The 24,191-nt window shown below is 36.0% G+C and overlaps 1 protein-coding gene across 9 annotated transcripts in view; it reads right to left on the bottom strand.

Annotated features, from left to right (window-relative positions):
* CADM2 (cell adhesion molecule 2) overlaps window positions 1–24,191 on the bottom strand; it is a 659,818-nt gene that overhangs the window by 276,247 nt on the left and 359,380 nt on the right. The window contains exon 1 of one of the 9 annotated variants that reach the window (XM_080574599.1): window positions 14,350–16,392. The exons of 6 other annotated variants lie outside the window; for them this stretch is intronic. Coding sequence is in view for 1 of the 3 variants with exons in the window: in XM_080574606.1 (XP_080430732.1) it covers window positions 5,546–5,573 (28 nt within the window). In the remaining 2 variants the exon portion in view is untranslated. Of the gene's footprint in view, window positions 1–5,545; window positions 5,589–12,815; window positions 12,908–14,349; window positions 16,393–24,191 lie in introns of those variants that run through there. 2 more of the 9 variants (XM_080574598.1, XM_080574606.1) reach the window with 2 other exon arrangements.

The following is a 24,191-nucleotide window of genomic DNA, read 5'->3' as shown; positions in this document are numbered from 1 at the left end:
ATAAGTGTCACTGAAGAATATCAATGAGAACTGCAAGTAGCTAACTCTCTACATGACACAAGTATCCTGGACAATGGCTGGTACAGAAGGTTACATTCAAACCAAATTCAAGCATTGTTTTTTTGAGTATCTGCATTTGTTCTTCCTAAAAAGTGACAGATTTATCCCCTTCTGCCTTATGTCCCCCCACGAGAAGACTTCTCTTTGGAAGTTAAGCTCATCTATAACTACCATACAGAGAAACAAAATATTGACATGGCTGTCTGATTGCTATGGAATTACTCCACAGAGGAGAATTTTGAATTAACATGCAACATCATTTTAGCTTTAACATTTTGTGGTTCAGTCACTAGACCTTGCAGTTTATTGCGTCTGTGAACTGCATTTGCTTCTGCCAGAAAATAACCTTCTATTTAAAGCACTTGAGGTTGAGAAAAAAATTATCCTCAAACAGATTTCATTAATTCAGGCAAGAGAAAGTTAATACCCCATGACACAACTGATTTGTTTGTAGGGGTGTTAAATGCATCATTTCCCTAATAAACTAAACCACAAGAGGAATGTGTAGAAGTTGGTGTTCCTTCCCTCAACTCATGAAAAAGCAGCAGCGCCTGCCAGGTGAACTCTGAGGAAAAGTACTGAATGGATCACACTCTGATAAGCACTTTGAAGATAAGTAAACGAATGCATATATTTATCTTAACAACAGAAAGATAATTTTCTTTGAACTCGTGTATCTTTTGAGTGGTCCATCTTCCAGGATTCAGAAGCATCCCAAATATGTATTCGCTAATTTACTATAATGTAATACAGATCTTTTTATAAGAAAAAGCCAATTTTTACCAGTACATTATAGTTTGAGCATCCAGACTGACAACTGAGCCCCTGCATTCACATGTTCATGGGCATCTTTTGAGAAATATGGATTGTCTTCATTTTTTAATCTTCATGAAATTCAAATTAACCATCTAATCCAGACTAACTAACTAAACAAAAATCAAAACCAAACAAAAACAGCCATCTGGATATCAGAGATATACAACACGATTAATTCAGATTTTAAAAAAGACAGTCTTCTGTCTGATAAGTCTGCAGAAGAGAATACACATGCGTTCACATAATGCAACAAGAGACATGCCCTCTCACCTTCACCTAACCCACAATCAAACAGATCAGGAATTTATTCCACAAAGCTTTCAGTTTAAGAAATGCATCCTGTGCTCCATGGCACCTATCAACTCACTTCTGAGCTACCCTAAGATGGGTTTGATAGCCTGCAAAGATTTCAAAGTTTCCAAAACTCTTCCTATTTGTATCTTAAATTGTGAGACCCAGCTCTGTTAGCTTTCTGACTTGAAAGGCCAAATATGTTTGTTGGAAACAAACAAAGAAAACAACCCCGAAAATCCCAGACCATACAGTTCTGTGCTGCTTTCTAAAAATCACTGTCCTTAGTTCTTTGAATCTGAATGGCACATTCTCATGATGGGAAGATGATAGTCCTTCAGAAAGCTGAATAAACATAAGACAAAAGCTAAACATTTCTGACACATCAAGATACATTTGAAACATATCATTAAGCAAGACAATTGCCTAATAGATCATCATAAATTGTAACATTGTCACTCAGAAAAAAACTCTGCATATAATGAACAGGGGAAATATCAAGCTTTCTGTTTTCATCTCATTTTTCTAGGAAATATAGATATAAAATATGGATGTTAAAGCTGTAGGAAAATATGGATGTTAAAGCATTTGTCCTACAGTTATCTGCAGACTTTCTTACTCTTTAGTGAGTAAAGAAACAAACAATACCCCTAGATGTTACTAAACAATATCCAAAATACAAAATCAAGCTGCCCAGTCTACTCACACATTTTTTTAAAAGTATGTTTAGTTGCAAACTTCTATAAAGACCAAAACCTTTGTCCTTAAATGGTCGTAGACCACCAGAGTTATACAGGATTAGTCTCAAAGAAACTGGAGACATCATCTGAGCCAGAGAATTTTACACTATGTAAGACTGAGCTTAAAAAAAAGTTTAGGATACAAACACTGAAATGGGCATACTACATCAAAATCAAAAAATCAGATGGATAAAAGTCACTTAAGATTCATATGTTTGTTGACTTGGGCCTGGACCATGTGCAGGATATTAATCTGTAAACTGGTGGGAAGGTGGACTGGAAACGTTTACAAGTGCAACATCCAAAAGCCAGATGTGTAAGAGACCAGTAAGAAAAATCAGAAATATTCCCATTGTCAGTCAGTGTTTCACAGATGCTTCACATGGAATTTCTGCATGTTTTTGTGAGACAGTCATGGTCAGCAGTTTACTTCCATCAACATCACCAAATGTAGCAGCAGTAGCAGAACAGATGTCCAGCCTTGACTTAGAACAGCGGATGCTTTCCTCAAGTGTATCTTCAATGGCTGATCTTGTCACAGCATCCAGATGCACAGGAATTCTGTGATTGCTCAGATGTTGGCTAGCAGCCCTCCCTGTGCCTGCGAAGATGGGCACTTAAACACTGCACCATTTCTCTTAAATGCTGAGAAGATCTTTGCATCAAACAGATATTTCAGACAAACGCATAAGGCATTGTGTAGCTGCTGGGCTAGTTTTGTCAGTGAAATAACAGCAGCTTGGCTGCTCTATGAATTTTTTTGGGGGGGCATTTAAAGCACTCCTATTGCAATGCCCAAATAATTTTCTCTCAGAAACCTCTCACCTTGCAGCAACCCTGTGTATATGCAACAATTCAGCTATGTATCAGGTCCATAAAAAAGTAACAACCCAGGAAACAGAAAAGTGACCTTTCCATAAAGATCTTAAGCCCTACAATGACACACACCAGGAGTTACTTCACCCAGGTCCAGTTCACATCACTTGTGAGAACCCAAACTATCAGCACGAAGCCACCTCATGTTCTGTGGGATGACAAGCATCACAGTGAACAGTGTTTTGTGATATAAAGAAGACTTGAGAGGATGATACTTTGCAACAGTAGGCTATTAGCCAGTTCGCTTGGCCTGTGGTGCTGCCAGGATAACCATAGGCAAAGCATTACTTCCTAATGATCCTCTCTGATGAGATGTATGCCAAGCTCTGATATGGAAGGGTGAACATCATGGTATAGAGAGATCGTGCAAATGAAATCAGCACGGTGTGTAGGGAAGCTAAATCCAGGCTCGTGAGGTGTGATATATATGGGGTATGAATGCAATGGAGGATATAGCCATATTTGTTACTGATTCAGTCTTCAAAGTTGGCAGACACTGGATTTTCATGACAACGTACCAATGTCATCATATTCACGAGAACTAGTAATTTTTTACTTGTCACCTGTGTGGTACTTAACTGAACCAAGTGATTTGGGCATCTCATGATTGCAGGGACTGGACAGATGCTTGTTAAGCAAGTTAAGCATTTTGTTTTTAAAACACTTATTTATGTAATATATTATAAACACCGTCTGTGATGTTGCATCTAATCTTAGCTTAGCTGTTATTGTTTTCCTTCCAATTAGAGAACCATCAAAAGAATAAATGTATCACAAGTATTGTGACCCAATACACATTTTGAAAGGGGTAAATTGTTTGGCTTAAGGAGTCATAACAGTTGCCAGGAACAGGGTTTGACAGAACCACAAGATCCCCAGGGCAGCAATCCAACTTTTAGTACTGCCATGTTACCAAAGCCATACATAATTTTCTGACAGTGTCAGATTTAACATTCAGCATCACTATAATTTCTGTCCTAATTTACAAACACTTTAAAGGATTTGTAGTCTCTTAATAATATTTCATTTGCTGTAATTACAGTTCTTTTAATGCGTTATATCTGATTCTGCATTACAGTAGTGTTCTTGTTCAGCAGAAAAAAGGAAAAAAACAAACACCACCACCACTAACGTACTTTTATAGTGCACCTCAAAACTGCTAGATAAATGAAGTATGTAGTAATTACTCAGATGCTCAAACACAAGAGGACGACCAAAAGTTCCCCACAAAATAGTTCATCAGCTCCATGATTATTTCAATAGCCACTGTTTATCTGACAGACTACCACACTACTACAACCTGCATACTGTGTAAAAGTAATGGCAAGACATTAAACAGGAAGAAATGTGTCAGACCAACAAGCTTAATTGAAAGTGAGGAGATGGAAAATTCTAATTAACTTTGCAAACTAGCTTTGCCTTTGTCAATTACCTTAATTGTACTAGTGAAGTACAGGTTACAATCTTTACTAAAATTTGAATCACAAGATCATGCCTGAAATTGCTGAAAGAAAAAATAACATCTGAATGCTTCTTAATTATGACAACGTGTAGGATGAAGCAGTATCACATCTGTTGAGACACACTATTTCTAAGGTTAAAACCTTTTGAAGTTTATCTACCTACTCAACTGATGTAAATAGTGGAAAATTGGGATGTCATTAATAATCAGTATTTTAATGCAATATTTATAAGAGTTAGGTATTCCCTAAACCTTGGGTTGTTTACCTAAGAGTAATCCTATTTCACTACGAATTCTCACAGAGGCAATGGAACAGCCAGGGAAAACATACAAGGGATTTGCCTTGGCACTGCTATAGCAGCAGCTGCCTGAATGGGGGTCAGCAAGAACAGTTCAGATGTTTTTGCAAATAAGACTGTGTAGCCACAGCTACGTTTGGTGCTGGCAATGGTTCACCTGCTGAAGGGGGGCTCAGTTTGCACTCTGAAGCACACACTGCAAACATTCTAGAACGGGAAAAGTTGGAGGCTCAGGTGAAGAACACGGAATCAGCCATCCACATACACTCTGCCCAGTTTCAGAGGCTTGGCAGATGTACCTTAGGGATGGGACATGAAAACTGCAGCCCAACACTGAGGAAAAAAATCTTAAAGCACTAAACAATTTCCAAGTTCAAGTCTAGGCAGGACCTACAGTCTCATTAGTACCACACATTACCATAAATAAATAAATAAATGCATCTCCTTGCTCATATCCTTATCCTCAAGGCCTATGAAAGACTACCTCCTTTAAGCCAATAAATTAAAATAGCTTCTTTCACCTCTACCATTTTGAGGGAGGTTGACCCAGCAGCCAAACACCCCCTGCTTCTCTCCCATGGGATGGGCAGGAAACGGAGGGCGAGAAGCCTCATAGATTGATAGAAGGACATCTTAACAGGGAAAGCAAAATTTACTCCTTCCCACCAGCAGGCATATATCCCTCCACTTCCGTGCACACAGGGCCTTAGCACATGTAGCGGTTGCTTGGGAAGGCAAACACCATAACCATAAACATCCCGTCCCCCCTCCCTCCTCCTTTCCCCTAGCGTCTATTGCCAAGCAGAGCAATGTATGGTATGGGTTTATGTTTACATCAGCTGTCCTGACTGTGCCCCTTCCCCACCTCCTGCCCACCCCCAGCCAACCAGCAGTGGGGATGGGGAGGTTGAGGAGCCAGCCAGCACCAGCACTGCTCAGCAACAGCCAAAATGCTGGAGGGGCACCAACACCTTACAGGTCGCAAATGCAAAGCACATTACCGTAGGGGCTGCACTGAAGAAAGTTCATTCTGTTCCAGCCAGAACCAGTAAAATCTAGTAATAAAAATATATATATAAAAAATAAATTAAATAGTAAATGCAGCCATGACTATCAAAAACATGCAACCTTTATCAGAGTAACCCCACAAAATCACCTCTTTAGTCTGTAACTTTTTGATGATACACACAGCCAGGATACCTATGAGAGAAAAATATTTTTTAGATCTCTTAATATGTTTTAGATCTCTATCACAGCCCTGCAAAACAACTTGGGATTCATTCAGAAACTTTCCTGAAAGTAATTACAAAAAGGTTTTCAAAAACTATTTCTATCAAAAAGATGGAATGCAGGCATAGAAACACAATAAATTCAGGGTAAAAACTGCAAGCAGTTGGAAATATAAGCAAATGAAGATATAGAAATCATAACTAAAAGGAAAAAAAACTTTAAAAATAAATCATACTTTTAAAAAATAAAATGATTCAGCTATGTATTACCTATCCTCACCATTAAAATAATATTTTTTGACAAATGCATATTTTCATGAAATGTTGCCTGTCCCACTACAGCACTTCCCACCTAAAAAACAAACTTCACATCCCTTTGGTGAAAATTTCCCTTCTGTCTGCAACTAAAATTAGCCTTGACACCAAAAGTTACAATGGATCTACTGCCTTTACATAGAAAAGATAGATAATTTTATCCTGCTTTTACACATAAGAGTCCCAGCTAAAAATTATAAAGTCTAATTTCTCTCCTTCTTAGTATATGAATTTTATCTGCTTAAAGTTCCAGCTATCCGGTACCTGGATTAAGTACTGGATGGGACATCAGCTAGATCAAATAAAGTCCTCCTGTATCTCAGAATACCATATCATATAATCCCATTCATAGAGCTATCGGTCATCATCTTTGCTTGTCAAGGATTCCTACCATTGTTCCTGTTGAGCTCTATCTCCCTCAATAATGCATTTCAGTCAAAGGAAAACAGAGCTTCTTACAAACAATTTGTGATTCATTGTGTGGCATGGTTGCTCTAAAGGGGGCACCCTGTGATGACATGACAGTTTTTGCAAATAGACGTTGGGACCACACGACTGTCCCATGAAAGGATGACTTTTTAATCAGTAGACATAAGAAAAGGAGACAAGTATATAACAGTACGTTGAATCTTCAGGAGGAAAGGAGTCAGGGAAGATAAGCACAGTGCAGTTCCTGGGAGCTTAAAAAGAGGAGAAAAAAAAAAAAAGGAAGAAAAGAAAAAAAGTGCTTTTGATAAAATATATACAACAGTTCATTTAATAGTCTATACAAGTTTGAAAGTCCAAGAGTAATGTTTAAGACTACTTATGTCCCCTAGAGAAAGGAAAATTTTATGGATTAAATACTTTATCCGAAAGAGAAATAGATCAGCTGCCATACCACAACCTTGCAGCCTGAGGCAGAAATACTCGATATATTAAATTGCTATATAAACAACCCATGTCTGAAAATAAAGTGCTCTAAAAACTAGAAGAAAAAAAATCCATTGAAAACAGCATCTAGATTTCTCTGAAGTTTGCTGGAATATACTCTGAAATATAGGCTATGTGAGGGACCCATTTGGCTTTCAGATACATAACCACAGCGTTGATTCAGTTTTCTTTAGTGTTTCATTTAAGAGAAAAAAAAAAATAAACTTCCTAAATATCAGTATTTGAGCAGTACTTTATACTGTAACATTACTAGGTTTATCTCTCTAGTCTTCTGTTTAATTAAACTGTGTTTTTAAGATACAGGCACAGCCATTCAAAAAAAATAAATAAATCTTACACTCTGTTCTGAGTTTGTATCAAACCTCTTGTTTTTTTAATAAGGCTACCTGCAAAAAGTGAAGCCTTTAAGGTATTTCAATGGGATTACAGATGGCCTGCTAATTCTGCCATTAAATTAATTCAGGGAAGCTCTCCACTGCAGTTACTTCTGCAACAAATAAGACTCAAGTATAAAAGATGCATTAAGACGTGTCTTGGTCACAATGTAAATGCAGAGAGCATTACAGCCATCTCATCTCATGGAGAAGACAGACAAGGAAGACTGTAGCAAACTGCGTACTAGAAAAACATACATATTTATTTTTGGCCCCATATAGATAGACTATTTATTTTGCATTTGGTATATGTAAGCTAGAGGGACATCTATTAGACCCTTTTAGACCCAAGCTACCTTTTTTTTTTTTTTCTTCCCTCAGGAACTCAAAGTTCAAGGCAGTGGAAGAACAGAATAAATGGTATTTGTTCCACAGACAGGAAAAATAGTATTAGAGAAACTAAGCAAAGGCAAATGTCTCACAGTCAGTAGATGGCAGAGATGGAAATAGAACTCCAGCACTGTCAAGATCACTCTCCCCTTTCAACCTTGCCCGTACAGTTACAGCACATGAATCAATTAAATAACTTCCTTTATTGCAGAATCACATGCATAACCTTCACATTTTAATAATTCTGTAATATGACTGAAGCACTTCATGAATGAAGAAGAGTTCTGGTAATGAAGTCAGGCTGTCTGGGTCACTCATATCCTAAACAAGGCTTGCATCTACTTGCAACACATTTACTTCAACGGTAAAAGGGATGAAGTCTTCGCTTACCCAGCATCACATTCAATGAAGTAATAGCACTGGGATATTAAAGTAGATAAGTACTGTAAGCAACAATTCTCTTCCCTTCCTCCCTAATGCAGAACGCTAGGCTATATGTAGAGAAGAGACATTTCCCCTCCCCCATCATTTAAACTGCATAAACTATAATTTTAGTAAATCAAGCAAAGAGCTAATCAAGTTTTGATTTGCTAATTACTTCTCAATTTGATTAGAGCTGGCAGCTAATCATCTCTGGAAATGTAAAGACAATCTTTCACTCACATTTGCAAATCAGGATTTTAGTGTAAAGGAACTGGATATTGTTCACTACATCCTCATAATATTTTTTCCATATTTTAACAATTTTAACAATAAGCCTTTAATTTTATTTATTTACTTATTTCTGTGGCGCTGCTCTGTATAATAAAAACTCTGCAGAACAGTACGTGGCCCTGGAAGCAAACCACTGACCGGAGCCATAGTATCGCTAGCATTAAAGGGGTGTGCCTGCTATATTAAGCAAACACAATTCAATTTGAAAGTATAGTTCACATAGAAAAAAAGGTATCTATGAAAGAGGAACAGACCAACACAATTTCAAAATTTAACATTTTTAGAATAAACTTGGAGATGTTGCACTATATCCCATGTAGAAAAAAATATATATACACATATATATAGTTTACTGTATGCAGAGTGAACAAGTTAGCTGAAATCATGAAATTAAGAGTATGGTATTTCATTTTGTTCTAAAGCAACACTGTAGTGGAAAAAAATGAAGAACGGAGTTCTGCTCTGTTTGTTTTTAGTGAAGAGTTCTTTGCATGGTGTACCCAGTTAGATTTTTCCTCTTTTGAGCCGAGCATAAACACCTTTCCAAAACCACTAATTCTCTGCTGTTCCTCACTGCCTGGCTGCCGCAAAGTCTTCAAACATTAGTTGCGCTACGGGAAAGATGTGAAGTTAATGCCCTGAAAAATGTGTTTTTATAGATATCACAACAGCAATTTCTGGCCACAGTAAAACCTGAGCATACTTTGAGTGGTAGGCAAGGCCTAAGTCAGGTATCTCCCTTCACACACTCCCAGCTGTGCCTTCCCTACAGAAGACAGTATAGAAAAGATCAGGACAGGGTGATCCTGCTTCTTGACTGTCCTCTACACCATCCACAGCTTCAGTATCTCTCAGTGTGGAGTCCCGTCCTTCACCTAACCAAGCCTACCCAGACTGAACCACTGCTGCTTCTCTGTCTTCTCCAATGTGAAAGGTAAGAAAGGCAGTCATGACATCTCCCCCATCCAAGCAGTGTCCAGCCTTCCCTCCTGGAAACCATACACTGTAATGTCACTTGTCCTCAGCACATCTTCCCTGTGAAGAAGTTCTTATCCATAACATAGTCCTTGCTTCCTTACTTTAATGTCTTTAGGTCTACATTTGATGTTTAAGTTAAGCACTTCAGCCACCAGACTAATATTAATCAAGTCATCCGCAAGTTATCATTCCAGATCCCCATCTCCCCCAGTCACACAGTATATTCAGTTCCTTGTGTTACCCAGGCTCCCTTTAATTCCAGCACTACCCCAAAGCCTAGGGAGAGCACGAGCAGGGATGAAGCAGCAGTGGAATAAACAGTGGGCAGCAATCCTTGAGGACTGCTCACAACATTTGGGAAGCAGTGCAGAGAATGGTACAGACAAGGCTAGCCAAGTGAAATTGTAAGGCTTGCCTTCTTCCTCTCTGGTTTCACACTTCAGGATCTGCACCACTAGAGAGACCTACTGAAGCAAAACCACAGCTGCGTGGAAAAGGACAAAATGGTGTGAAATGACACTCCTTCGATTCAAATTAACAAGGAAGGGGGCATGCTAATAGTTTATACCTAATTCACTTTTCAAGTAATTTATTTATAACTAATCCACTAAATTACTCCTGTGAAAGCTACCTATCCTAATGAAGACACAGAGGAAAAAAAAAATAGAAACCCTCCAACTGAAGACCTTTTTTTTTAAAAAAAAAAAAAAAGGTATAGTGTAAGTTCAAATAATTACAAAAAAAAAAAAGAAAAAACACAAACAAACACCATGAAACGGGTCCATTTTACAGAAAACACATTTCAAAGAAAAAACTCAGAGCCTGTCAAAAACATTTTGCTTGAAGTTTCTCCTAAAAAGTACTTGGATTGTTTTCTTTTGCAATTACCTCTCACTTAACATTTTAAATGTCTTACATTTATATGGGAGACTTTTTAAAGATAATTTTAAAACAAATTTTTTACTGTCATTCAAAAGAAATTTTAAATAATTCATTTAATGAAGAAATCCTAATAGTGAGGCTTTGTTACGAATTTGAATGATTATTCTATATCCTCCATGAAATAAATTATCTGTCCAGCTGTATCTATCAGTCAAAAATATCTGGTATTACAAAAAAGAGGACATAAAAATTGACTCTATTGTCCATAATCTGTGTCTACAATAATTTTCTCAGAGTTGTTGATGTCATTGAATTTCTGTTAACACTTTTCCCCAGAAAAGGCTTCCATCTATTTCTGCTTCTCTCTAATCTAACACCAGAATACTAGAAGTCAGTGTTTTGACGGAGGAGAAGGAATACAAGAAGCGCTGATTAACAGTGTCACTGATCCTTTAGTTTGACAGACTTCAAATTTTGAGTACTATCATTGATTTAGAGTTGCACATTACAAGAATGACTGATTACACATAACTGATATTACCATCAGATGTTTTACAAATTAATCATCAGTACATTAATTTTTGAACAAATTAAAATGCAAATATTCAACTCTGGCTTGTACAATGTAGTATTTATATATTTTAATAATAAATTTTAAAAGGTAAGGAATTCTCCATTTTCTTTACTGATTGCTATGAAATCACAGCAAGCACGCTACTACTCTGCTTGTTCTTCAATTCCCCCATAAAATAATTACACATAAGCTATATTCTTAATTACCCTGAAATTGAATTTGGAACCAGAAGCTAATAACGGTAACAATGAAATCTAAAAAGTAGAAGTGTATACTTTTGGACATTTGATGTCTCTTGTAGTACACTATATAGCAAAACACCAACTACCCCTGTGTCGTACAGTGCAACCACCTTTGAATCCAGTTTCAAATACAAGGAAAATGGAGAACATTTTCCCTGTGATATAATGTTCTAGGCATTATCCATTAAAAGTGTTTAATTTTAGTAGCCCGTTGTCTAGTACGTCTTGTGTCAGAACACAAGTACCAGATGCTTTCCAAAACATCCTTGAAAACACAAGATAAAAGGACATTGGAAAAACAAATAAATAAATAAATACATAAATACCATAATTCTACACAAACGTTTAGTTCTGCTGTTACCAGAAGCAAAATCTAAACTTCATTATTTGTGATTTTGGCAGTCATTTCAGAAACTGTAAAGCACAGTTAGAAAATAACTTATCTGTTTTAATGGAAACCACATGAAAGAACAGTGCTTATATTTGCTAGCAAAGATCTTGGAAAAAACCATTTGTTATTATTCTATTGATAAATCAACCTGCATTCAACCTAAACTACTAAGTATCAAGCAACTAGCAATAACATTTGCCATTTCATGTTTAAGTTACACTAAAATTTCAGTATGAAATATATTGTCTACAGAAAGGTACACTTACAAAGTTTTCAAAGCCTCTGAAAAATACAGTTGAGATGATATCTATTTAACCAGCTATTTTTCAAACATAATAAACCAAAACTAAAAAAAAAAAATGTCTTTGTAGGAAGTTATAACACTAGCACTCTTTTTCCAAAGATGAAAACAACTTTGCAATTCAGTTTGGATAGCAAGTGCTTAAGTGCCAAACACTCACTGCAAGTCTTTTAAACAAATCAAATCAGTCCATCTATTTGATCTCTGCAACTTTATTCCTTCTTTAGAAAAATGAAGATGTTATGAAAACTAAAGACTTGCACACAAACACACACACAAAGAAAGGAAAAAGAAAAGCTGGTGGTAAACCACTAAGAGACAGGGTTTAAGCTTTTTTTTTTTTTTCTCTTTTCTCTTTTTTTTTTTTTTCCTGAGAATGCCAAGAAAACAACAGAAAATAAATAGGTTGCTTTTCTTGGGAAAAAGTACCTTTCCTAGCAAATTCCGTTTACTTGTTGAGAAAACCAGTTCAACAGTTTTTGTTCCAGCCATTTCTCCCAATAATCATCTGTGACAATTCATGTAGCAAATCACTGGAATGATTCATATCTATAGTTTAATAAAAAATTCATAACTTAAATGAACTGAGGAACCAGGATGTTGACAAGCTTACTTTGCAAAGAACAAAGAAATTACACTAAGGAAAGATATGAACTCCAGACCCTTTATCACACATCAGATTTCATAAGAACGCTAAAAGTTATGAAGTCTACTATCATTCCTTTAACTTCAAATGAATATTCCATTCATTAGCAATTAAACTGTATGGTGAATGAAAAATCTCCAGAGATTTAATTTTTATGCATCTGCAGCCATAAGAATCATAGTGGAATAGCTGTTAAATCTTCTTGCCCATTTCTCTGATTTAAATGTTAGAAATGAGGATGTTTTACATTTATTTTTTATGCTAATGCTGGATGTCTATTTCTGGCAGTTCTAAAAGTTCACCTGCGCTTCAAAAATTCTTCAAGTTCTTCAATGCATCCTGCAGTTTTTCATGTTACTCTCCACTGAGCCATTCCTTGATGGAAAGTAACTTATTTGGGTGGAGAATGAACCTCATTTTGCAAATTGAAGATCCTGCTTCCCAAAGAACCTTCATCAAATCCACAGCTGGTTGAGAACCAATTTAGTGTTCACATCCTTAGCCAAAAATAAGTGGACTTCTAGATGAAACTATATATTGATAATATGACTAATGGTCAAGGGATATAAAGAATTTACAAGAAGCCAATATATATATATATATTCCCTGGAATATTTCCTTTTGGGAACTTATTAGAAAGACAAATAATTATTTTATTCAATACCATAACCATTAGAAGCTTAATGGCTATCAGATTAGAGTAAGATTTAGATAGATGTAAATTAACACTCTTGCTTTCGCTAGTTTTTTGTTTGTTTGTTTGTTTGTTTTAACATACATGACAAAATTCTAACAAGAAATCAGTGATTCACTGTAGCAGGAAATTAGGAAGCAAAGTTTAAATCCTTTTACTTCAAGTGAAGCAGTTATTTTCCAACAAGATTTCATCCTGTTCTTGTTTACCTATTCTGTAGTGTTGCAGAACACAATGCTGTGATATAGAGAGAAAGCCATGGATCTTCTCCTTAAACAGATCTTTACCTCCTTTATAAATTCAGTTTTCACCACACCTGTTAACATAGTAAGTCAGGTAATTCTTACGGGCTGTACGAATTGCTTGCTCACATTCACATTAATCATTCAAGTATCTAATAAGATACCTAGTATCAAAACATGACACTATTAAAAAAAAATCATAAATATTTTAACTTAAAAAAGTCATCATTTTCCATTTCACCAAGAAGATGTGTATAATCTTGATATGGTAATGTAACTGTCCTAATTAACAGGTAATGGGATACTCTAAGTTGAAACGTGCTTTAACTGTTCCCATGTATGCAAAACATATAAATAATCTTTGAAGATGTACATCAAGAGAACAAAAAAAAACATTCTTTACTCTGCAGTTAGCTGACAATGAACTAAAAGTTATGACAATTTCTGTTTGATTTTATAGTTACAAGAATGTAACAGTGTTGAGAAAAGATAGGTCACCCAAACTCAGCATACTCCAAAACATGATAGCTCGGCCACTCTCCTAAGACAGAGATTCAGAAATCTGAATAGTTTTAGGAAAATAAGTCCTGAAATCTTTTGTTTGAAACTGTTCTGTCCATTTGAATAAAAAAAAAAAAAAATCTCAAAGTGCTCCCAGCTTTATCTCTTTGAAGTTTTTTTTACCATCTTTAAGATAATACGAATACCTACTAAGAAGGGACTTCTTTCAGAATTAAGAAGTCCACTACCTATGCCTTGTTTAGTCTTACCATATCCTCTTCCTTCCTCTTAAGTTTCCATATACATGGCTCGAGTTATAGAAAGCTTTTTGAGAATCTAGCTTACAGTTACCAATAGCTCCAAGAAAAAATAAATAAATAAATAAATAAAAAGACTTACTTGAGCAAGAAATTGGACTTGAACTGAACAAAGAACTATAAGAAACATTGTTTCCCAAACACAGACATATATAAGTATCATCTTAAATATGGGCTGCATTACTGGATTATCTAGGATCTACTCTGGATTATCTTGGTACCTTCAACCATTCTCTTTCACAGACAGAGACACATAATGTTTCTCACTAATTTACTTGCACAATTATTACTGCTTTGAAGCAAAGCTGAGGTTTGGGTTCCTTTAAGGGATACTTGTGTTCTGTTTCTAGACATATGAAATGAGTTGAAGAAGAGATCTAACAATTAACTGAACTATTATCTTTTGCTTCTTTACAATAGCCTAGATTTTTCTATCTCTCTCAATAGCAGAACAATTAAAAAAATATATTGCAGCTTTTATTAAACTCCTCACTAAATAGATCACCATCATTTTGAATACATCTAACTCCTCCCCCACCACTTCCTCTCTCCTAAGTCTATCAAACCCACAGATAAGAAACAGTTGAAGAAGATACAGATTGTAGGAACAAAACACAGCTGTTTTCTGTTGCACCAGAATTGATGTGAACCAGCTCTCAATCAAGAGCAAGCAAGCCCTGACAGGATCAAAGGACCTCTGAACTAGGGAGTAACATCTTGCCTTGCACTGTGAAAGAGTGCACAGAGTTGGAAGACTAAGTATCATAAGGTCATACGAATGCTTGCAAACTATTGAACACAGCATTTCTGGCAATATCATTTACAGCAAGAAGGAACTACTGGGATAACTAAAAAGAGATTTTTCAGGCATCCCCAGAATAAACTAAGAGAACAAGTAACTTGGCAGAGCAGCAGAGACTTCTGCATATTTTTTTTTTTCCAGAAAACAAAGATTAACAAGTTGATATATATTATTTCTACATTGACTGATACACAAAGATAATGTCTAAACAGCAACTGTATATAATTTAGGAATAATCGATACGTACATGCTCCGCAGAGACAGATTATTTAATTCTAAGTATTTTTGCAGTTGGCAAATCATTCCCTGTTAGGCATTTTTTCTTTCATTAAGATTCTACATAATTTGATCAAATAAGGCAAAGTGTATACCAGCAGGAGACTGAAAATGAGTCTTGCTGATTCCAAGTTGAACTTCTCAGGAGGACTGAGGTGTTCATAGAAAGGGCTTATAAACACGTTATAAATGGACACAACACAAAAATAAGTGAACAGAGATGTAAACTGGAAACTTGCCTTAGTATTGAACATCAGGAAAAAAATTCTGTCACATTGGCAAATCTATACAGGAAATCCCACAGTATTCTATATTTTCAAGAGGAAAGGAAGTTAAGTGCCTTCATGATATTTACCGGTAACAAGGACACAACTCAGAAGCACAGTGGCATCTAAAAACAAAAACATTTTGGCCCTTTACATTTGGGATCAGCAACTCAAAGCAAACAGGTATGTTCAATCATTTAAAAAGAGGAATATTTTCATTAGATAATGATGCAAGTACTAAGTTTAAAAGTCTAACCGCAACAACATGGAAGTTTTTCTATGGACTTTCAATGCAAACATTGAAACAGTCATCTTATATTTTATTTTCCCTTCTCTAAAAATGAGATGCTACCACTACCACCGGTTGGTTCCCCCCTTTTTTGCTTCCCCTTTCTAGATTAAGAAACCAACACTGCCTGTCATTCAAGGAACCCAGTACATGATGTGATCTCAGTAGAACTAATCTTGCTTATAAGGAAAACGTAGTTGCTTAGTTCATCATTTTTTCTTTTATTTTCTTTCTTAACATTTACATTTGTCTTTTTCTAGCTAGTACAAATTATGCAATCTATAACTACCCTGGTGGCTTGATAGGGCATTATGAACAATAATATGGCAGCATAAAATCTAAGTTGCTTTTCTTCTCCAAAAGAAACTCAGAAAACTATACGTGTCTCAGCAGAAGACACATTACCATGGCTCCTCTGCCTCAACATGGTTTCACATATGGCAGTGGTGTTCGTATATTTTGGATAAATTAACAGAAAGAGCTGTTAGAGCTTTGAGGCTTTATGAGAAAAAAACATTTCAAAATTATGCTCATCTCCAAATAGCCAAGCCATAACAAAAGTGCTATGAAATAGCTACAAAAAAATGCACCAGAAGAAAGACAATTAAAGCTGGCTGCACAGCATTTACTGAAAGACAAAAAGGAGGGAAAACTGCAAGCAATGTTAATCAAAGTTATATTTCTCTTCCATGTATCTACAAATTTCAGAGTCCTAAATCTAAAAGATTTTTTGGATGACTGGAGAAAAGTTTCTTATAGGAATGAGACCACCACAGATTGCTTAAAGTCGTTAACAAATAAAGGTTCGATAATACACATTTAACTCAATTGTTTAGCAACAAAAAATTACTGGAGTTGCACACAAAAACTGCAAGACATTTAAACCTCTGCATTTTTGCACTTCAACAACAAGTCCTAATGTTATGAAATGTCATAATGAGCAGTTGCTGAACCAGAAAATCAAAGTAAAAGATATGTTGTTCAAGATTTGCTGTTCTTGATGTTAGATAAATTCTTAAAAATCATAACACAGAAATGAGGTACTGAGGAAATAAAATATATTACGACAGCCTGGTTTACTTGTGCTTAAAATTTATCTAGATATTAAAAATAAATAAATAAAAAATAAAAAGAACACTGGGTAGCTCATCATGGCAACATAAGTACATTTTAAAGTACTTATCTGTTTTCCTTATCTACCATCATTTTAATATGTTTTAAAAATATTGAAATGTTTATTCTATCATGTATAGAAGTAGCATCTGTTATTTCACAAGTATTGCAAACTATTGCTCCATTCTGGATTTCTTTTCTGAGAAAATAAAAGATAATTACCCTTCATGGGTGACATATCTGATTTATTCCACACAGATTCATTTCATTTCATTGTAAATTATACTGTTTAATTCAATATTTTGAGTACCCACTATTGGAAGGGACATCTGGGAAGACCTAGCAAGAGATTTGCCAAAGCAGACAGTTAGAACTTGCAGTGAATTACGCTCATTAAATACTGTTTATAATTATTTTCATAGGGTGAGTTGTCACTTTGATATCGTCTGATCCCTTCTACTGTTTCTGATCCCTTCTTCCTAACAGCAGGCATGTTGCAGGCATACAGTTTCTGAGAGAATATTTTTGCAAGCATCTTCCTTTGTTGTGATTTTGAATCTTTATTTTTATTATAGGAGTCCAAGGTCAATATTATCAAAGCAAATATATGGAAATCAAGTCTTAAAAAGACTGCTATCAGTTGCTTCCCCTCCCTTCACAAAGAAAGAAAAACAAATACATTCTGCTTTAAATTTTACCCTCTCATGCAACAAAACTGTATTATAAATTGCACATGACAGACGAACACCCCCAAAGAATCTCTCTGGGTGCATGACAGCTGAGTTATATATTAGCCAAATATGATAGAATTAAGTGTCACTTTATATTACTTTCAATAAAACTGATGAATAGATTAAATTAAGAAAAATGCAAAAACTCTGTGAAGTTTTCATTTAAGTTGACCAAAGCAAGAAAATGCAATGCTGAGAATGTCAGTCTACTCATTATTCAGTAATGCTACTTCTAAATATTGCGTATTATTTAAAAGTACATAGCAAAATTTAAACAGCAGTGTATGCATTTTGATTTTATAAGAATACAATCCACACAGTTATAAGTTATAGTGCCCCCCTAAACAGCAAATCCTTGTAAGAACAATAAGAGCATAGTTTGACAATCAACATAGATTTTGAAGTGGTCTTATCAGAGCTTCTCAGTCACTTAGCCAAGAAGATCCTCAGTGAACAGGTGGGTGTTTGAAGGGTTACCTAAGATTTATAAAAAACATGCACTGTAACACAAGAAAAGCAGGTGCCAGAATAAAGGAAGTTTTTGGGAACTCAGGGAACATTTTAAGGAAAATTGGAGAATGACAGACAATATTTGTACTTTTGTAGGCCAAAAACCTATGAGATTTGGAGCTAAAATACTTAGACTGATTTAGCACTGTATGTATGTATTAAAGAAGTATCGATACCTTGCTAACACATGAAGCAGCATGTAGAAAATCAGGCAGGTTCTAACTACCCTGTGGTGAAAGGAAAAGGATATATGTATATTTTTAATACTATTTTTGTCATTGTGTATTTCTTACCCTTGCAGCAATTAATGCCACAGAGAACAATACTTAGAGCTCATCAAACCCTACCAAAATATTTGGAAACTTTTACTAGTAATTACTTAGGAATATCACAAAAATATTAGTAAAAACAGTGAAAGTTCTGAAAGCCATATGCATCGACGCAGAATATTTTTGTAGGAAAATTAAATAAAAGTAACACTAAAACTTTTAAGTGTAAAATAGCTAATTCTTATGAGAGAAGCTACTGGAAATCATCAACTCTTTCATGGCAATTCCTATGCTCTAAAGTTGATGGAAATATAAAATAGGAGAAACAAACTTTCCAAAAAACAAGAATCTAACTGATTCAAGTTAAACCTGTTATGTTAGACTGTTTCTGGAATTCAGCTAGTCACCTACAAACAGTGTAGAATATAAGACTGATGTATTCCAGCCATGAAATATCATATGGCTGTTATACTACTCATGCACTTCCTATGCTGCAATGATAAAAGCTGGGACAACATTCATCATAAAATGCCTTTTTTTTTTTTTTTTAAAGCATAAGAGAATAATTTGCCCTTTTAAACACATACAAATTCAAAAGGTAAAATACTGTTTTGGCATCTCTTGGAAAGCAGCACTCACTGTTTGTATCCCTTTCTTCAGGGTTACACACATCAGCCAAACAAACTTTAGCCACTAGTACCATGAAAAGCATGAATGTGGTCACAAGAAACACAGAGAAAAGGTGGCAACCCAAGTCCAAGGCCTTTTCTAGTGTGCGGCAGAGAAGAAATCTCTCCTGAGCATCTACCTTTCTCCTGAGACAGCGCTTGCTGCAGACCACAACTTAAAATAACTACAGAATCTCATAGAGAATGATTTCAGGGTTTTTCCCTTTTTAAATATGAACAAAAATGCATAGTAATTGTGTAGTTGAATTAGTTACTATAGACCTTTCTCTAACGCACAACGAGCAGAACTTTGCTAGTAAGTTTTTAGCCTGTGCTGAAAAAATGACGTGTTAAATTTATTAACAGGGAAGACTTCACAAAGTGGTACAAAGATAAGAAAGTGTTAAGAAAAAACTGCCTTTTCCACTTTGAGATCACAAATTGCGTGCAAACTTAAGCCTGTCTAACTATAATGGTACATACGCTTCTTTACTGCTCAGAACCTGAGAGCATAAAAAGGGAGCAGCTCCTTTTGAGTTTGTGTTAGTCCTAATATACAGGAAACCTGAATGACAATTCTAGTTTGAACCCAGAACCAAGAATTTTACTGTAAGTAATTTTATAAAACATTGTCACCCACAGGTAGAACCAAACAGAAGTATATTAGGACATAGTATCTCATAGACAGAGAAAAGCTGAAGAGACAAGAGCCCTGAGAGGATTCTTTAAATTTCAATACTGATTCATGCTGCTGTGATTCAGTCAAACTGTTTTGTCTGCCTGCAATATGAAAATGTTTTCCTTTCTGATAAATTACAATTGGAATAGGAGTGTTTCCATTCTACAGGGAATGAAAAAGGCCCCTTCAAAAATAAAGAGTTGTCACATAGGCATATCAGTCCTTATAGGAAAGTTAGAAGTGTTCAAAAGCTATGAGAATTCAAAAGTTAAAAGTATGGCTAGGGTAGAAAGCATACGCTCAGACATGGTGTAGGACACTGTAAAACAGATGTTCTAAGACAAGTTGTCTGAAGGCAGTGGTGCAATGGAAAAAATGAATTAGACTTCCTTAAATACTGCCATAATTCACAGCCTGGAATAACAGAAACTGTGATCTTTTTGAATAAATTGCTCTCTTCATGACAACATTTGTAAGGTTTCCTACAACCAGCTATAGGAGAGCATGTATTCTTGTCACAAAAAGAGTGCAAAAATAGGACTTCCATTCCACTGAAGAATGAAAGTGCATTTTGAGACCAGTACCACCAAGGCCAATAGAACAAAACAATGAAAATGATTAAAGTTGGTGAAACTTACTTTATAGCTTGGAGGTTAGAAAAATTGGCAAGATACTTGTGTATACACGTCCATGCTAACACATGCAGTGTGCTTTTTAATCAGATAGTTAAAGCCTGGAATTGAACATACTGAAACTAGCATTTGTTCAAACAAGAAATTTCAAATTCAATAGGCTGACATTTGCACCACTCGAGACTAGGCAGAATTACTATAGTGATCTGGATTCTCAAAGTAGCGGAAAAAGGATTAAATCAGCTTTGAATATTCTTTATTCAGGGCTTGCTGACTGTCTACTAGTGCGTGCAGAAATGTATATACAAAGCCTTTTAATTTTGACAGCTTTTGACCAACATAGAGCAGGCATTTATTTTTCTTGTGTGAAGTATGTGGTTTTCCCTGAAGAACACAATCTAAAAATAACCATAAACCCACAGAGGAAAAAGCTTTCAGAAGTTCATGTAGGCCAAAAACATTGCATGATTTAAAGGGAAAGGTTGAAGGGTTTTTTTTGTGTGTTTATTTTTTTAGTCTCATCAAATGCTTGTATGCTTGTTTTCTAGACCAATATTAGGTTCCCAATATTGGAAGGGCTGTGAGAACAAGTCACTTCTACTCCCTATCGTCTGTTCAAGGATACAAGAAGATGAACTCAGTTTTCAGGGTAAGATTTCCATTGACTACCAGGAAGGCAGAAGAAAAAGTGAAATCCATCTATAAAAGTTAAAGCAATTGAAAAGATTATCTCAATCCACTGTGCAATCTCTCCACATATTTGTGAAATATCAACAAACAGCTTTACATCTGTGCAGAGGGCTTAGATAAGTAAACACTTGAGTCCCTTCCAACCCTGTATTTTTGTGATTCAGAACAATATTTCATTTGGGGCGGGGGGGGGGGGGGGGGGGGAATAAGTAATATCAACAGACTTGCATCTAAATACCAATAACCTTTGTTGTAAGGAAAGTAAACTCAACTTAGGCTTCTGCCTGTTTACATTAGTACTAAAAGGTGCAGTAATAATTTTGTTCTTACTGTGGAAAACACAGCTGGAAAACTTTTCTTTTGTTGGTTTTACTTATGTATTTTGTAGCTTTATGTTCTTTTTCTAAACTGATGTGAGGATCCATGTCACAACTACATTGGGATTTCTTTTGTATTTCAATTGCTCCATAGTGTCCTTATTTCTCACCTGGTTGTTTACAGCATATGAAAAAGATGAGGCAGGTGTTGCACAGAAGGCTGACATTCCATCAGCCATACACTGCTCTCTGGTCAGCATCTGTTTTTATATATTCATGAGGTAAAGTATTATTGTTAGAAGAGGTTTCCAAAGAGATTCAGAAGTAAATTAAAGAAGCTACCCAGCTGGTGATTTTAATGAATAGGTAAAAAATAATGAGAAAGAATAATCAGACACAGTACATGATTTCATTGGAAGTATCTTCTCATTTTCTTAAACAAAGTACGCATTTTTAAGGTTGGACAACAAACCAGTGTCCACCATGAACTTAAAATTAATTTACTGCTTCTCTGACTTAAAACAAAATATAAAATAATGTTCTTAAAATCCATGTTGGGTTAGGGGTGGAGGAACTAAAAAAAATAGCTGTTTCTCTTACACGCCTGAAGATGATGCATCTGGAATACCAAGTATGTTCTACCATTATCAGAAATCTAATTAAAACAACTCAAATGTGCAAAATTAAAAACTAAGAGGAAATACAAAATCTGTCCAAGCTCTTCATCACAAACTGGGGGGGGGGGGGTAAACACAAAAAGAACCTGACTAGCATTTGTTATTTTTCCTGCATTTCCTGTGCAAAAACAGCTTGAGTTATTTCTTCATCTTGAGAATTTTTGATTTTTGCTGCAGTTAAATTGTGCCCTAACAAATAGCACCATGTTGAAGATGATCTGGGGCCTGACTGGCCAAGTCGAACGTGAGCCAGCAGCATGCCCTTGCAGCGCAGGAGGCCAGCTGAAGCCTGGGCTGCAGCATTAACAGGGCAGCCTGCACAACCACAGAGCTGAACCTCCTTGCCCTCTGTTCAGCCCTTGTGAGGTGACACCTAGGGCACCATTTTGAGCTTCCTGGTGAGAAAAGCATATTGACACACTGGAGAGAATCCAGTGGCAGGACACCAAGTCAGTCAGGGGGGCAGAGAAGATGGCAGACAAGGAAAGGCTGAAAGGTCTGGGCTAGTTCAGCCTGGAAAAGCGTTGATCGGAGAACACAGTGAAGACAGAGCTAGGCCCCTCTCAGGGGCACGTGGTGATAGATGATATGGCAAGATGCAATGGACATGCTGAAGTGTGGGGAATTCCAACTATATATTACAAAAACAAAGGAGGAGGAGTTGTTTGTTGTTGTTGTTGTTTTGGTTCTAAACCATGAAGGTGGTTAAATACAGGCCCCAGGGAGGTTGTAGGATTTCTGTCCCTGGAGTTGTCCAAGCCATGACTGTACACAAGCCTGAGCCACCTGATTTAATTAGACATAGTGACCTCTGAAGGTCACTTCCAACTTAAATTATGGCCCTACTATTCTATTAAGGAAACATCCAAACAACTTTGACAGTGTTCCAACTCACTAAGGACTTAGACAAGTTTTCTTTGGACAGTAAAAATAATGAAGTTTGTTTTCCTACGTATTTGTCTTCCTTGCTCAGTAAATCTCTTCCCTCCAGCATAAAAATTCCCATAATCCTTCCCTGAAACACCCACAGGAAAAGAGGTGCAACACACACCACTATTAAATGGGAGCTGATTTTCTAGCTGGCATATTTGTGCTGATCAGCGAGTTAGCTGCTTCCAAACAGAATACAAATCATCTTGCTCGCCATGATAGACAGCTACTACGATTCTCTTGCCAGTGCTGCTCCCGTGAAATTTTGGGCACTGAGTATCTTGAAGACCTCTAACCTTTTGACAACTGTTTTTGAAGCTATTGGTTTAGAAATTTCCCAAGATGGTCAGAAGGCAGGCGGAACACACAGCCTCAGCCTCCTCAGAATCGCTGCAGACTAACGCACATCATAAGCAGCTTGAACTATGGCTCTGCTTGCTCCATGTGCTTTCTGACATCCAGTGTTGCCTTTGGTTTGGGTATGTCAGAAGCAGCCTTTGTTTTACTACAAGAAAGAGTAAGGTGTGCAGAAGTGAGATATTTCCTTATTCTTTTGTTTGCTTATGTCAAAGGTCAGAAACAAATCCTTAGATGCCAACATTCATTTTTCAAAAACCGAGATAAGTCAGCAATCATGAAGACAGCATTACCAAGATTGCTTTACAAACAAACAGCCATTCAAAGCATATCAAATTTTTTAAAAGATATTTTAAACCACCATTTTTTCCCCAAATTTTTTTTTTTTTTTTTTTTATAGTGCAGGCAGTGAAAGTCTCCAGGATATAACAGGTGTAAGTGAATTGTAGCCAACTGCAGATCAAAATGTATAGGAATAGGGGAAATTCAGTATTATTCCTCTAGCATATTCATACTATTTCATATTTCTAATTACATAAACATTTTTAAATATTTTTTCATGTATCCATGTTACTGTTACGTAATAGTTAAAAAGAAATAAACTTCTGTCCAGCCAGTCATTCTTTTATTTTAAAATGCTGTAGAAGTAAAAGGATTAGTGAGAGAAAGAATACTTTTTGGAGGATGAAAAGGCTCTGATACATCAAAATCAAGAGTT

Source organism: Anser brachyrhynchus, assembly GCF_964034855.1.
Source record: "Anser brachyrhynchus genome assembly, chromosome: 1".
Lineage (NCBI taxonomy): Eukaryota > Metazoa > Chordata > Aves > Anseriformes > Anatidae > Anser > Anser brachyrhynchus.
Note: the sequence above shows the minus strand (reverse complement) of the source record. Positions and strands in the feature narration are given on the sequence as shown.